General features: G+C 37.3%; 1 protein-coding gene across 2 annotated transcripts in view; it reads right to left on the reverse strand.

Annotated features, from left to right (window-relative positions):
• Positions 1–10,905: 10,905 nt before the first annotated feature.
• Positions 10,906–17,545, reverse strand: part of LOC126353820 (syntenin-1-like) — a 36,393-nt gene continuing 29,753 nt past the window's right edge. For both annotated transcript variants that reach the window (XM_050002947.1, XM_050002940.1), the window contains exons 7-8: positions 16,508–16,771; positions 10,906–12,312 (exon numbers count right to left, since the gene is read on the reverse strand). In XM_050002947.1, coding sequence (XP_049858904.1) covers positions 12,258–12,312; positions 16,508–16,771 — 319 coding nt within the window. In that variant the 3' untranslated portion in view covers positions 10,906–12,257. The remainder of the gene's footprint in view (positions 12,313–16,507; positions 16,772–17,545) is intronic.

Here is a 17,545-nt window from a genome sequence, read left to right on the forward strand (position 1 = left end):
TAATTTGTAGACAGCTAATGTACATCTACCACAACACAAAAAAGGTCCACTACAGTAAAGCATAAGATACGTCATCCTTCTAATTTGAACAAATTATTTTTTTTAGGTTATAATTCACATATAAAATTTGCGATTCGATTTTGCCTACTTGTAGTTTCCAATAAACCTATGATATCAATAGACAGATTCTGAACTATATTCCAATTATGATATTTTTATCCTCAAGATGCCACAAACTCACTCTTTCTTGGATTAAACATCAGTTTCTCACAGCTCATATGTGAGAACATCAGTCAATATGACCAAAGAAAACAAACTGTTTTTTTGAATTTCACCGATTGTCATCCAATGTCTATACATTTGGGTGATGAGATCAGCTACAGTGTGACTGCACTCATAGTGGTGTACTGATTTGAAAAGATCGACTGCCTTCAGCCGATGTTGGTTGTCGGTGGAATTCACCAAAATTGGTACCGCTATGACTGCAGCCTATCTCGCAACTGCACTCAGTGCTGTCACTAACCCATAGGGCACAGCACACCAGAGCTTGCTCATGGCACTGGCCGGCCCATCGAGGCTCATGGTCAGCCACGCGGCCCGCGCAGTGATGTCATGGGCCCACAGGTTGCACCTCTACGTGTAACTCTGCTGAGCCCTGTGATTGCTGACAGCACTGGTCGGCCCATACGGTGGCATCACAGGCACGCTTCATCCAAGACTGTTGTAGTGCAGTGTAACCTGCAAGTGGGGCCTCTGTGCACAGCTGTGAGTGGAACCACCTAAAGTGGAATGACTACTTAAAATTAATGTTTGGAAAAGACGAGGATAGGCGGAGATTCATTGAAAGAATGTTACAGAAACAGTTCACTCACAAAGTAAGTGTCTTACAAAACATTTCTGACACCTATGTATTAATATTGCTCATCAGTGCACAGAGTGAGGAGCAGTGATGGCACTTGAAAAAGGCGATAAAATATTTTAGAAAAGTGATTATATGGTGACAAATTATTTCAATAAACGGTTATGGCTTAAATGAATAGTTTTCATTTTTGAGAATCCCCTAGCAAAAAGGCCAGTTTAAGACTATAATAAATTTCTCTATTATGTTCCTGGATGAGGCATTGCCATCTTCTCTTCATATAAATTTATTAATATACACACGTACATTGATAATTTGGTGCTGGTTTTCGTAACTCACAAATAAAATCTAGATCACATTTTTAAAACTAATGTCATTCTACACTACAGTACTGGAAAAATGATCAACAAAATATTTTTGGATTACTGTTTCTTGAGAACCACAGCAAAATCTGAAGTAAACCCATTGGATTTTCTTTACTTCAGATTTTTCTGAATGTTTTCCACCTCTCTTTCTTCTACTTTCATGATTTGTGCGCCCTCCAGCATGCCCTGGGCCAACTTTGCTGCCTTTAAACATTTTTTTCAAGTGCTTTTTTCAGTTTAGCTGGCTTGAGAGAGAAGTTTTTATCGTGCCTCCTTCAATAGCTGCTCTTTTTTCTTTTCTTTCAGAGCACCTCTTTCACAGTCAATTGATTTTTTTTCATGTTATTCATTTTTTTCATCTTCTCTTCAAGCTGCTTTTGTTTCTCTTTTTGCTTTTCTTCAAATTCATGTTTTCTTTTCCTTTCACATTCTTCATTATAAGCAGTATAATTTGAATGTACTTGCTGTCCATACCTAATGAGCTGTGAGTCAATGGACAGTGGGGTTATGTCCCAAAGACACCTCACAGTCAAAGCATTGTTTAAAAGCCTTTCGGTCACTGATGCTTTGTCTCCTCCCAATATCCATGTCGAAATGGAGTGTCTTCTCTCTTTGTCCACTTTTCCAAGGGGCAATGCAAGAGAAGCCTTAATGAGTTTTGAAATAGTTGGGTATTTTAACTCTGTGGCTGATAAGTCTCTTTTTGAGCTGTACTGCTCCCAACAATTGTCAAAAACTTTGTTATGTAAAGCTGGGTCATATTTTTCAAGCAGTAGAACCTCCCACTCATCTAATAAGCAATATTGTTGGACATCGAACATAATCATTTTTGCAACTTTTGAGGTGTCACTGCATCTTCTGCTCTTTATTGTTTCATTGGGGCCTAAAAATCTTAAACTTTTCAGCAGTGTATGGTACTTGATAAGCAAGTCTTTTCCATCACATTTCCAAGCTGTGATGTAAAGTTTCTGGACATTCTTTTGAAACCACAACTTGTGACATTCTGCCAGTTTACTAAGTTCTTCAGTTACTTGCCCACTAAAAGGGGGAAGCAGATTATCCATTGTAAAGAGTTCATAATGACGAACTTCATAAATACTGGTACTCTCCATTTTTCTCAAAGCAGAAACATCCAAAACATGAGCCAAAAAGATTTAAAGTATGTTTCCTATTTCTATATGCAACTTGAGAATCAAAGGGGTTTGGTTTTGAAAGTGTTAAGTAGGCTTACTCAATAGTTCTGTAGATGAAATTATGGAAGGAAGATCTGCTTCCATATAAGGGATCTACTTTTTTTATTATTATTAAAGAATTCGTAATGGCATTGTAGGATTTGGACTGAATAGTACCAGAATTATTTTTTTGAGGTACATGCTTAAGACAGTAATACTCAATAGCATCCCCCTGTTCCAAAAATCCTTTTGGCTGAAAGTTCTAAAGTGAGCCACCTTGTGGTTGCATGCCTCATAAACTTGTGATATGGAATCTTTAACTTAGACTCAATTTTGTTACATTCTTCCCAGCAAAAAGGCCAACCATCAAAATAATGGTAAATACTGACAAGAAATTTGGAGCCTTCTTCACCTAAACACTCCAAAGCCTTTACAAAGGCATTGCGCATCGTATGAATGTTGCAAGCTCCAATGTTTATATGTTGTCTGCCTTGGGTCTCCTGGACATCACTGTCCAAAAGCGTAAAGCCTTACACATTTTTATTAACATTCTCATCCCAGAACGAGTTACCTTCAGAAAGTGCTTCATGTAATGTCAAAAGTACTGTTTCACCATCTGCTTTGCCAATGAAGAAAGTTCTTAGGTGGTGTGTTGTTATGCAACACTTGCTCTGTGACCAAAATATATTGGATGTTTGTAATTCCTTTTTAACATTGTATTGTATTGTATGTTAACTGGGGACCTAGAAACAATGGAGATGCTCCATACCTGCCCAAGCCGCAGTGGTCCACAACTCCACGATGACTACCACAGTCCACTTCACCCCTCCGCTGCCCCACACCGAACCCAGGGTTATTGTGCGGTTCGGCCCCCAGGGAACATCTCACTCCAGATGAGTGTAACCCCTATGTTTGCGTGGTAGAGTAATGGTGGTGTACGCGTACGTGGAGAACTGGTTTATGCAGCAATCGTCGACATAGTGCAACTGAGGCAGAATAAGGGGAACCAGCCCGCTCTCGCCGAGGGAGATCGAAAACCCCTAAAACCATCCACAGACTGGCCGGTTCACTGAACCTCGACACAAATCCACCAGACGGATTCGTGCCGGAGACCAGGCGCTCCTTCCCGCCCGGGAAACCGTGTGTTAGACCGCACCGCCAACTGGGTGGGCTTTTTACATTAGTAGTCTCATCGAAACTCAGTGTGTAATGTAATGAACATGCTTCTTCTAACATATGTTCACAGAAAAACTGTGCCAGTCAATAAGTTATTTCATTTTCTTGAAAAAAAAAGGGAAAAGTGTTCAGGAACACTATCGGGGATCACCATCTTAAAAAAAGTCACAATATCATTTGATGAATCCATAGAGTAATTGGAAATCAATGACTTCATCATGCAAATCAATTCAGATGCAATGGCAGTGTCCTTTGTACTTAACAACTGTATTGTTGGCACACATAACGAACTTTAAGGTTGCATCTGATCTGAAAGTTCTAACTTTAACTGATGTGGTCCACATTTAATTTCGAAGTTGCACTTATGTTTTGTTGAAAGTGAGTAGCTAAAAAGCTGCCTGAAAACTTTTGTTTCAAAATTAATATAACAAGAACATATTGCAAAATAGTTCGCTTTCACTAACTTTTTCCTCCCATGCATAGACTCTATGTTTCAAACTGTCTGTCTTTTCAACCCAGTAAGTACAGAATCTGCATTTTCTCATTTGAAAATTGAATAGAGTATTACAGCTGCAGTTCTGTTACTACGCCAACATTAGAATCCTGAACAAAAGTAGATGCAATTGTAACAAAGGAAAATTGATTCTAATAACAGTTGCACACTATATAAAAACCGTAGAAGTGTGAGTAGGGCCCGTGTTTTCAGGATTTGGTACAAACTTAATTATGTTTATACAGTCACCTGTAGGTTTTGATGAGTTATTTTGCAATTATCAAAATACATGTCATCAATTGCCATAGCTTTTGATTGCATTGACTTAGAAGCTTAACTGTATTTTTACACCACCAAGGGAACGAAGACCTTAGTATTTGACATTAATTTGAACTTGATATCTCTAACCATTCTTCAGAAAAAAAGAGATCTTAACAGACAGACTAAAAAGTTATTCTGTAAAGGTTCCAGTTTTGCAAATTAAGATACAGAACCATAAAAAACACAAAAAAGCAAAATTGATCAATCTATCTCATATTTCAGAACTTTTCTAGTTAGATTTTTCTACTTTCTTCACTGGAACATTCCAAAAGCACATTTTTTTGTCATCAGTCTACTGACTGGTTTGATGTGGCCTACCACAAATTCCTCTCCTGTGCCAATGACATCATCTCAGAATAGCAGTTGCAACCTATGTTCTAAATTACTTACTGGATGTATTCCAATCTCTGTCTTCCTCTACGGTTTTTGTCCTCCACAGCTCCCTCTAATACCATGGAAGTCATTCCCCAATGTCTTTAACAGATGTCCTATCATCCTGTCCTTTCTCCTTGTCAATGTTTTCCATTATTCCTTTCCTCTCCGATTCTGTGCAGAGCCTCCTCTTTCCGTACCTTATCGGTCCACCCAATTTTCAACATTCATCTGGAGCACCACATCTCAAATGCTTCGATTCTCTTCTGTTCCAATTTTCCCACAGACCATGTTTTACTACCATACAATGCACATGCTCCAAACGTACATTGTCAGGTATTTCTTCCTCAAATTTAGGCCTAAGCTACCAGCAGCCAGGAATGCCTTTTTTGCCAGTGCTAGTCTGCTTTTTATGTCCTCCTTGCTCCATCTGCCATTGGTTATTTTGCTGCCTAGGCAGCAGAATTCCTGAAATTCATATACTTCGTGAACATCAATCCTGAAGTTAAGTTTCTCACTGTTTTCATTTCTGATACTTCTCATTACTTTCACCTTTCTTCAATTTACTCTCAGTCCATATTCCACACTCATGACTGTTCATTCCATTCAGCAAATCATGCAATTCTCCTTCAATTTCACTCAGGATAGCAATGTCATTACGAATCATATCCCCGATATACTTTCACCTTTAATTTTAATTCCACTCTTGAATATTTCTTTTATTTCCACCATTGCTCCTTTGATGTACAGATTGAACAGTAGTCGCAAAGACTACATCCCTGTCTTATATCCCTTTCAAGCTGAGCGCTTTGTTCCTGGTCAACCACTCTTCTTATTACTTCTTGGTGCTTGTACATATTGTATATTACCCATCTCTACTAATAGCTTACCCCCTATTTTTCTCAGAATTTCAAACTCTCTAAGGCATACAAAAATATTTGCAAAATCGTTTCTTAACACATTAAAACCAGCTCTCCTACAGAGCTAAACTACTACAGCAGTTCCATCGGCAGCATTCTTTTAAGAACTGAAAACCAAGAGCAACATGTGTGTGTCTTGGTTTTGTTATCTAGAATCCCAACTATCCCCTCTTTCAACCTTCAGTGCAAACAGAGAGGTGTCATAGGTTTAATGTGTGTATCTGTCCGTGGCACAGTAGCTCTCAAACAAAAGGTCCGATTATACTGCTTTTTGAAGAAAATCAGGATGGTTCTTAGCTATGTTCCTTAAAGTCTGTTCAGCTGTTTAAATTTCATCAGCTACATTAATTAAACAAAGTTTTCTGCAGGCACGCTCTTTTTATATGCGCTACATAATACGCAAAGAGCTATGTCAAGTTACTTAGTACTAAATAAAAGTCCACAAGGACAAATGTTTATCTTTTATAGTTTATGAACAATGATGATTTCTGTCTTTTGAAGTCACAAGTTTCACTACCTACACAGCAGAAAAAGGGTGATGGTGACAAACTGTAAAAGAAACATATGCTCTCACATATTTTTTTTAGTTCTTTTTGAAATCTACAATTCAATATTAAATCAAATGATTTTGCCCTAATAGTTTACACAGCCTATTGCAAGAGAGTGCAATGGCAGCACACTTTTTTCTGACTTTATTTGGAATTATCACCACTGCTTATTGTTTATGTTGCCTAAATTAGCTAATTGTATACTAAAACATAGTCAATAAATATATGTGTGAATTAAAAAAAAGAAAAGCATGAATTGCATAAGTGACAATGATAATATACAATGATAACCTCTTTCACTTTACGTGTTATGGACGAACCCATTCTTGAATTAACCCATGAACCATGGACTTTGCCGTTGGTGTGGAGGCTTGCGTGCCTCAGCGATACAGATAGCCGTACCGTAGGTGCAACCACAACAGAGGTGTATCTGTTGAGAGGCCAGACAAACGTGTGGTTCCTGAAGAGGGCAGCAGCCTTTTCAGTAGTTGCAAGGGCAACAGTCTGGATGATTGACTGATCTGGCCTTGTAACAATAACCAAAACGGCTTTGCTGTGCTGGTACTGTGAACAGCTGAAAGCAAGAGGAAACTACGGCCGTAATTTTTTCCCGAAAGCATGCAGCTTTACTGTATGATTAAATGATGATAGCGTCCTCTTGGGTAAAATATTCCGGAGGTAAAATAGTCCCCCATTCGGATCTCCGGGCAGGGACTACTCAAGAGGATGTCGTTATCAGGAGAAAGAAAACTGGCGTTCTACGGATCAGAGCGTGGAATGTCAGATCCCTTAATCGGGCAGGTAGATTAGAAAATTTCAAAAGGGAAATGGATAGGTTAAAGTTAGATATAGTGGGAATTAGTGAAGTTCGGTGGCAGGAGGAACAAGACTTCTGGTCAGGTGACTACAGGGTTATAAACACAAAATCATATAGGGGTAATGCAGGAGTAGGTTTAATAATGAATAGGAAAATAGGAATGCGGGTAAGCTACTACAAACAGCATAGTGAACACATTATTGTGGCCAAGATAGATACGAAGCCCACACCTACTACAGTAGTACAAATTTATATGCCAACTAGCTCTGCAGATGATAAAGAAATTGAAGAAATGTATGATGAAATAAAAGAAATTATTCAGATAGTGAAGGGAGACGAAAATTTAATAGTCATGGGTGACTGGAATTCGAGTGTAGGAAAAGGGATATAAGGAAACATAGTAGGTAAATATGGACTGGGGCTAAGAAATGAAAGGGGATGCCACCTGGTAGAATTTTGCACATAGCATAACTTAATCATAGGTAACACTTGGTTTAAGAATCATGAAAGAAGGTTGTATACATAGAAGTACCCTGGAGATACTAAAAGGCATCAGATAGATTATATAATGGTAAGACAGAGATTTAGGAACCTGGTTTTAAATTGTAAGACATTTCCAGGGGCAGATGTGGACTCTGACCACAATCTATTGGTTATGACCTGTAGATTAAAACTGAAGAAACTGCAAAAATGTGGGAAATTAAGGAGATGGGACCTGGATAAACTTAAAGAACCAGAGGTTATACAGAGTTTCAGGGAGAGCATAAGGGAACAATTGACAGGAATGGGGGAAAGAAATACAGTAGAAGAAAAATGGGTAGCTTTAATGGATGAAGTAGTGAAGGCAGCAGAAGATCAAGTGGGTAAAAAGACGAGGGCTAGTAGAAATCCTTGGGCAACAGAAGAAATATTGAATTTAATTGATGAAACGAGAAAATATAAAAATGCGGTAAATGAAGCAGGCAAAAAGTTATACAAACGTCTCAAAAATGAGATCGACAGGAAGTGTAAAATGGCTAAGCCGGGATGGATATAGGACAATTGTAAGGATGTAGAGGCTTATCTCACTAGGGGTAAGATAGATACTCCCTACAAGAAACTTAAAGAGACTTTTGGAGATAAGAGAACCACTTGTATGAACATCAAGAGCTCAGATGGAAACCCAGTTCTAAGCAAAGAAGGGAAAGCAGAAAGGTGGAAGGACTATACAGAAGGTCTATATAAGGGCGATGCACTTGAGGACAATATTATGGAAATGGAAGAGGATGTAGATGAAGATGAAATGGGAGATCTGATATTGTGTGAAGAGTTTGACAGAGCACTGAAAGACCTGAGTCGAAACAAGGCCCCCGGCGTAGACAACATTCCATTGGAACTACTGACGGCCTTGGGAGAGCCAGTCCTGACAAAACTGTACCATCTGGTGAGCAAGATGTATGAAACAGGCGAAATACCCTCAGACTTCAAGAAGAATATAATAATTCCAATCCCAAAGAAAGCAGGTGTTGACAGATGTCAAAATTACCGAACAATCAGTTTCATAAGACACAGCTGCAAAATACTAACACGAATTCTTTACAGACGAATGGAAAAACTAGTAGAAGCCGACCTCAGGGAAGATCAGTCTGGATTCCGTAGAAACACTGGAACACGTGAGGCAATACTGACCCTAAGACTTATCTTAGAAGAAAGATTAAGGAAAGGCAAACCTAGGTTTCTAGCATTTGTAGACTTAGAGAAAGCTTTTGAGAATGTTGACTGGAATACTCTCTTTCAAATTCTGAAGGTGGCAGGGGTAAAATACAGGAAGCGAAAGGCTATTTACAATTTATACAGAAACCAGATGGCAGTTATAAGAGTCGAGGGGTATGAAAGGGAAGCAGTGGTCGGGAAGGGAGTAAGACAGGGTTGTAGCCTCTCCCCGATGTTATTCATTCTGTATATTAAGCAAGCAGTAAAGGAAACAAAAGAGAAAATTCGTAGTAGGTATTAAAATCCACGGAGAAGAAATAAAAACTTTGAGGTTCGCCGATGACATTGTAATTCTGTCAGAGACAGCAAAGGACTTGGAAGAACAGTTGAATGGAATGGACAGTGTCTTGAAAGGAGGATATAAGATGAACATCAACAAAAGCAAAACGAGGATAATGGAATGTAGTCAAATTAAGTCGGGTGATGCTGAGGGAATTACATTAGGAAATGAGACACTTAAAGTAGTAAAGGAGTTTTACTGATGATGGTCAAAGTAGAGAGGATATAAAATGTAGACTGGCGATGGCAAGGAAAGCGTTTCTGAAGAAGAGAAATTTGTTAACATCGAGTATAGATTTAAATGTCAGGAAGTCATTTCTGAAAGTATTTGTATGGAGCGTAGCCATGTATGGAAGTGAAACATGGACGATAAATAGTTTGGACAAGAAGAGAATAGAAGCTTTCGAAATGTGGTGCTACAGAAGAATGCTGAAGATTAGATGGGTAGATCACATAACTAATGAGGAAGTATTGAATAGAATTGGAGAGAAGAGAAGTTTGTGGCAGAACTTGACTAGAAGAAGGGATCGGTTGGTAGGACTTGTTCTGAAGCATCAAGGGATCACCAGTTTAGTGTTGGAGGGCAGTGTGGAGGGTAAAAATCGTAGAGGGAGACCAAGAGATGAATACACTAAGCAGATTCAGAAGGATGTAGGTACTGGGAGATGAAGAAGCTTGCACAGGATAGAGTAGCATGGAGAGCTGCATCAAACCAGTCTCAGGACTGAAGACCGCAACAACAACAACATCGACAATGGTGGTTGTATTCAGTTGCCAGTTCATCAGCTTTGTAGAAAAATGATCCAGCAGTACAGATTATGAGGGAAAGATGAGCAGAAGACTTGTCTTGGTTTCAAGTGTTCCTTCAAGGCAGAAATGGATCACAGGAAAATCGGTCTCATCTGATTACACTATTAGATTGTCGATCATATAGTGTCCACAAATAAAATATAAAGTTTAAAAAGCATGAAACAAAGCTTAAATTAAAGAAAATAAAACAAAGAAATCTTCTAAAAGGTAAAAAATAGTATGTACTGCCCCTTTAAGCTCAAGACAAGAGTAGTATCTTGATGCAGGTGTCGTTGCATCAGGGCCCCACTAAGTATATAAAATAAAAATGGAATACCTCTAAAAATGATGATCTATGAATTTTAAATGCAGGTAAGCTACCTAGGCAACATAGGTAAATATCAAAACATCTAATCAATGAGTCTAAGTCTTAATTAATGTATTCCAAAAAATTCGCAATGTAGACAACAGTCAATGACACCTGCCCTCATACGAATGCCCAATCACGTCACCGCACTTGATCACGCCCCACACGCTGTGTACGACACACTTCACGACTCGCAGTTTTAATGAGACATGATTTGATCTGCTATCATCAAACCACTGCAGGAGATAGGCCTCATAAGATAGATCAACTAAGTTCGTATGTAATTATGTAAAAATATAAAATAAATAGGTAATTAAAGATGGATTGGTTTTTATACTTTAGATAAATAGTTATAACTAGCTATTTTGAGGTGTGGTTGCAGGACTGAAAGATATGACGCCAAACAGAAGAGGTTTATAATAATTAAAGTATACTGTTATACAAAGGATAGCTGTTGTTAACTTCTTTTTATTTACTTGACAGTCCCACGATGTTATGATGGTTGGATCAGAATATTACTACTTATGTTAAACTGAAAGGGTCAATACAACACTTCTACAATACGTAAATCTGAACACTTTTTTGATGGACTGGAATAACCAGGAATGTGAATAAAGTTCCTGTGTATATTTTGTGGCAAAGTTGACAATGGTGTGTAAAATAAAACACCTAGAATGTTTTTCTTATATTTATTTTGTGAAGTTATCACAAAGTGGATAGTACACAATACAAAAGACACATGTGCTTCCAAATACAGCTACAATATGGCATCAAAATGCGTAACAATCACATAAAAGTACAGTATTACAAAATAATGTAGTAAGTACATTTATTTCATGTAATTTTTTGTGAATTAAATTTTAAAAAAGTAACAGAAGTATTTATACCACTGGAACAAGGCAAAATTTTCAGATGTCATATCTAAGCAAACTAATGAGTACCCTGTACAGATGAATCTTTGATTAAATTGTCAAAATGGCACACAGTCAGCACTTAAAATTGGCTATTTATGACACAATAATGTTCCATGTCATGATGACCATGGAATGTCTAACAGGAAAATATATATAAAAATTAAAAAGAAGAATAAGGCCATTATAAATGCAATGACTGCAGAGAAATACTGTGTTCTGCACTGAAATTAACTAAAGCCAGATCAGTGACATTCAGTCTTTAATATACTATAACAATGCCCACTTACTGGAACAATATATTATGTAAACATCTACACTGCAACCTGATTGTATTGTTACCTTCTTTACCAATTTCACTTATCTGCTCAGGCCTTTCACAAACTATGTGGTTAACATCACCAATACTTCCCACAGACTAAAATTTTCTGTAGCAATTAGCCTGTATAGATCATCTTTTAAAAAAATGATATTTCGGTAGCCATCATTGGAAAAAACTCAACAAGACTCTTCAAATTTTGATTAAGTTACTAGACAATGTTCTCAAAAAATGAAAGCAGAACAGAACTGGCAAGAGTTATACATTTATAAACAAAGCTCATTTGAAACAAAGTAAATTTAAAATTATTTTGTATATGAAAATGCATAAAAGAGAGCTTTTTAATTTGGGTACATTCCATCACAGACTGAATGCTACAATAAGAAGTGTGAATCTCTTCAATCGCTTCAAATATATTTGGATGTCTATTTAAGAACAAGTTTATATATTATGTTGAATATTTCAACGACTCCTTTATAAACTTTTAACACTTAGTCAAATTCCTTTTAACATGTTATAAACTGCATCATACAAGCAAACATTAAAAACAACACAAAAGACAACACACACTGCCAAAGCAAAAATAGCTATCCATGTAAGGATATATAACAGTTCAAATGAGGACAAATGTATTTTAATCAGATAACTAACTTGGCATACATATATTTTCATGCAATAACACAAGTTCCCATTAATGCAGAGATATCACTGATATATTACACAAAAATACACTAAAGGAATTTCACAATATTACAGAGATAATGGCAAAAGACACAATATAAAACAGTTACATGTATTTAGACATCTGGAATTGAATGGTCCATTGAGCCCTTCAGCAAACTTGTTGACATCCTGGAAAACAAAAACAGGAAACTCAAAAATGTTCAATTGAAAATGAGAGACCTCACTGCAATAAATATACTTTCACTACACCATGTAGACAGAAAACACTGATACAACAAAATGACTTTTCATCACAAAAATGATTAAAAGGATATTATACTAGCTGTCTCCATACAAGACAACCATAAGTAGGACAATGTGCGAATACGATGTACAGCATAAGCCAAAGGCTGTAGGGAAAATATACACTGAACATTATCCATAAAGAACAATAAATTTGATATGCATTTTACATCCTCTCTACATTGGCAACAGTTATTTTGTTGCCAAGTAGCAAAACCTATGTAGTAATTTTAATTTTTAGTTTTTTAACTTAATTCCCTCAGCAGTGTCTACCTTAATTTGCTTTTTTTTCTTTTGTTGACAATAATCTTATAACCTCGTTCAAGACACAATCCACACCATTTATCTGATCTTCCAACTTCAATTACGAAATCATTGGCAAACCTCATTTTTATTCCTTTTATAAATATCTCCTCAGTTTCTTTTACTGTTTGCACAATTTACTCAACATTAGGGAGAGGCTACAACCCTATCTTACTCTTCTCAGTTACACTGCTTCCCTTTCTTGTCCTTTGACTCTTAACTGCAGTGTGATTTCTGTGTAAGTTTTAGACAATGTTTTGATCACTGTGTTTCATTCCTGCACCTTGATAATTTCAAGATGTATGCCGCACAACACTGCCAAAAGTTTCTCTAAATCTACAAATGCTATAAACTGAGTTGCCTTCTTTCAGCCAATCCTGTAAGTTGTAGGGTCAATATTTCCTTGCACTTTCCTACATTTCTCTGGTACCCAAACTGATCTTCCTCGTGGTTGTCTTCTATCAGATATTCCATTCTTCTTTAAATAAGTCATGTATGTATTTTGCAACCAAGAACTATTAAACTGATAGTTCGGTAGTATTCACACCTGTCGACACTGGCCTGGAATTGGAATTACAGTCTTTTTGTACTCCAATGGTATTTCGCCTGTCTCATAACATGCACACCAGTAGAGTCATGTTGTCATGGCTGGCTCTCCCAACAATCTTAATAATTCTGTGGTAATGCCCAGGAGCCTTGTTTCAACATAAGTCTTTTGCTGCTATGTCAAATTTTTCTCACATTATCATTCCTCCGACTCATATTTACCTACTTTCTCTTCCCTTTCCACAATATTGTCTTCAAATTCATTTCCACTGTGTAACCCTTCTCTACATTCCTTCCAACTTTCAGTCTTCCCTTCTTTACGTAGCACTAGCTTGTCATCTGAACTCTTTATGTTCATACGGGGGCTTCTCTCTTCTCCAGAGGTTTGTTTGATTTTCCTGCATGTGCCACTTACTTTTCCAGTAATCATGCATGCTTTCACTGCTTTGCCTAGTTGCAATTTCAGCCAGTTTCATTTTTCATTCATTTGTGTATATTTATATTTTCCCTTTCTATCAATTAAATTAAATATTTCACCTGTCATCAAGGTTTTCTACTAGCTTTGTCTTTTTGCCTAGTTGTTTCTCTATTGCCTTCACTACTTAATTTTCAGTTATCCATTTGTCTTCTATTGTACACCTCTTCCCCTGTTTCGGGCTGTAGTGGCCTAATGCCTGCTTTGAAACTCTGCAGTAAGTAGTTCTTATCAATTTATAATCTGCTTATGGCTTGTTTTCCATAATTAACTTGTGTAAAGTGCTGCAGAAGCAAAATCAATGAAAAATAAGTTGCAAAAGAAAATATGAAGACAAGATTCTCACACTAATCAAAGAAAATGACTTAAGCGAGTTTGTCTGCTTGGTCACCTTCCACAGCAAGAACAGAAATATTTGTTTTGTAAACAAAAACCACCTTTTATTTCTCCCAGATGCATTATGCCTTTGTTTACTTTAAGGCGTCTTCAGTGGGAATGATACAGTTTTGACATGTGTTATTTATAAATTACAAAACATTCACATCTTGTTTTTTATGTAAATAAATAATTACTTACAGTTCTCATTTTTCGTTGGTATCTGTGTTTCCTCTTGTCTGGTATCTGTCTCGCGTGTGTACTACAACTTCATTTATGAAATAAATGTATGTTTTCAAGTTATGAACTTTTTTCTTCAAAATGTTCATATTATTTGCCCTTGTTGTTATGGTGCAATATTAGTCTTTGTAACTAGTGGTAGATATTTGATCAAAAATTGTGATTTAATGACATAACTACTGTGAGTTCACTATAGGTAGGTCTCATCCCATTTGCTTTGTTTACATACATGTTGCCAACCTACTGAAGTATAAGCTAAAAACCACTATTCTTTTCTGTTATGTTTACAGCTGTGTGTATGTGTGTGAGTGTGTGTGTGTGTGGGGGGGGGGGGGGTGAGGGAGAGGGAGAGGAAGGGGATGTTGGTGGTCATTCAATGCGTGTTTTGGAATGCTGAATATGAATGTAATAGTTGAAAAGTTAATACCACACAACCTCTTACCACTGATTTGTCCATGAACCCCACCACAAGACATTTAAACCAAAACTTTCAACCACTCTCTGACAGCTATAACATTCATATTCAACATTCTACAGCTCACACTAAATACCGCCCCCCCCCCCCCCCCCAAAGCACACAAAACATACTCTCTCTCTCTCTCTCTCTCTCTCTCTCTCTCTCTCTCTCTCTCTCACACACACACACACACACACACACACACACACACACACACACACACACACACACACACACACACACCAATGAATGGACAGTAGTTTTAAGCATATATATATTCTTATTTTCCATTAGGTTGGCAACATGTCCATATAAAAACCAAATAGGATGATAAACATAGTGAACTCAACAGTAATTATGTCTTTAAATCACAGTTTTCAATCAAATACCTCTGACTAGTGAAAGAAGACCATAGTGTGCCACAACAACCAGGGCTAACAACATGACAGTTGCAAAGAAAGAAGTTTGAAACCTTAACGCCTGTGTATCTTTCATAAATGAAGTGGTAGTGCGACCTCCAGCTTGTGACCAGAAGAGAGGAAACATAGACAACTAAAAATGGGAGGCTGTAGATAATCACTTATTTATTTGAAAAACGAGGCATGAACTGTTTTATAATCTTCAAATAATCATATCAAAACGAAACTGTAACATTCTAGATCCCACAGAAGATGCCTTAAAAAAACCCAACCACCGACGACAATAATTTACAGTGTTTCTTTACATTTCTTGTTGACAAAGACCCAACAGTAACTAACTAAAGGAGGACACTCTCGTATGTGTTATTTTCCAAGTTCAAGGAGAGCCTGGAAATTGAAGTCAGAAAAAATTAAACGTCAACCTGTCAAAAATGTGCTGGGCAAACACATCAGTTTTCCTACACACGAGAGGAAGTGAATCTTCATATTGTAAAATTGCCTTTCTAAACTATTTTTGTTCTTCGATGAGAATTTCATGGGTGAAAAATGCACATTTCATTCAGTCAATAAACTTTTACTGACTATGTTGTATTCAATGACAGAAAGCGGTGGGGGCGGAGGGGGGGCGGAGGAGGGGGGGGGGGGAGGGAGGGGGGAGGGAGAGAGAGAGAGAGAGAGAGAGAGAGACTGTCAAACAAGGAATTTCGTAAAATAATTATGCTGTAGGAGCGGACTATTTAATTCACAAAGCAACTGCATGTCTGGAAAACAGGTTTTATGTAGTGGGCCTCATACAAGCAGCACGCTCCTGATGACGGACGAGTGAAAAGGTTAACACTGAGGCATAAAATTATGAGACCACCACCATTACAGGAGGTTGACTGGGAGGTGCATAGAACAAAATAAGTTTTACCAATGGTGTCCTTTTAGGTCAACAGGCCTTAAACCATGTTATTTTTACCTATGGGTAGGAAGTAAAAGTACTTTGTTCCACTGGAGCCTGTTGCTCTTCAAGAGCAAAGACTTCAAGCTGTTGAGACTGAATTCAATAACTAGGGATAAGCAAAGTTGTGCGACGTGAGAAACAAGTTCCACGTGGAGCTCATCTTAAGTGCATGGTTCTTCGAACCTATTGCAATTAAGTAACAATGGAAATATGTTGCTATCCACATCACTATAAAAGAATAATAAAAACAGCAATAATGTAAATATGACATCAAAACAACAAATAGTAAATGCAGAAAAGTTACTCTTTAACATACTCACTTCTTCACCATGTGCTCATATACAAAGGCTGGCATTATTGTAACAGTAACAACTTGGCCACCTTCTTCAATTAAGTTAGTTATTTCTTTATCTTTCAGACCAACAACGTTCTGTCCATTGACTTCCAGTAGATAATGTTCTATAAGCAGTCCATTGCGTGCAGCGGATGAATCTTTCACAATGGCGATGATCTTTCCATTTTTAAACTGAAATCCAATTCGACCAACACTGTCCTTGTGCAAAGTAACTGTTCGCTCGAATGGCCTGTAAACAATATTATTACAATACATTTTTTTTAATGCAGGCAGTACACTGGAAGGACAGAAGACTAATAAAGAAACTGTACATAATAATGTGTATGTTCCAAAATTCTTTTATCAAAAAAGATGAAGTAAATATTCCAGAATTTGAATCAAGAACAACTGCCAACAAGAGTAACAGGTGCTGATATCCTCGGTATAGCAAAGCAGATTAAATGACTTAATAGAGGAAAGACCACCTGCCCAGATTGTATATAAGATAGGTTCCTTTCAGAGTATCTGATGCAACAGCTCCAAACTTTGCAGTCATATACAACCACTTGCTTGTTGAAACATCTGTACCTATATACTGGAAAGTCGCACAGGTACCACCAGTGATCAAGAAGGAAATAGGCATAATCCTCTAAATTACAGACTCATTTCACAAATCACTGACAACTATCAGCAATAGGATTTTGAAATATATTATGTGGAAGTGAGCAAGAGCTAAGAGGCATGTGAAGTATTCATTTCCCTCATTGCTAAGCCAACATATGCCTTGAGCAGCTAACAAAGGGACTGTGCCATACACTTATATAAAATTAAATGTTTAAATACTGTTTCAAAACTTTTTCAGATTATGTAAGACTATGAAAAGGGTGAATACTGTGAATCTCAAATGGTTCACACATTCTGTAAAATTTTAAAGAGTGCATAGAATTAATGTTAGAAAGCTCTACTTTTGTAATCACATGCAGTTTATCACAAGAACAAATGGCAGCAGTTTCCATGAAGCTGC

Source organism: Schistocerca gregaria, chromosome 1 (assembly GCF_023897955.1).
Source record: "Schistocerca gregaria isolate iqSchGreg1 chromosome 1, iqSchGreg1.2, whole genome shotgun sequence".
In the NCBI taxonomy this organism is placed as follows: domain Eukaryota; kingdom Metazoa; phylum Arthropoda; class Insecta; order Orthoptera; family Acrididae; genus Schistocerca; species Schistocerca gregaria.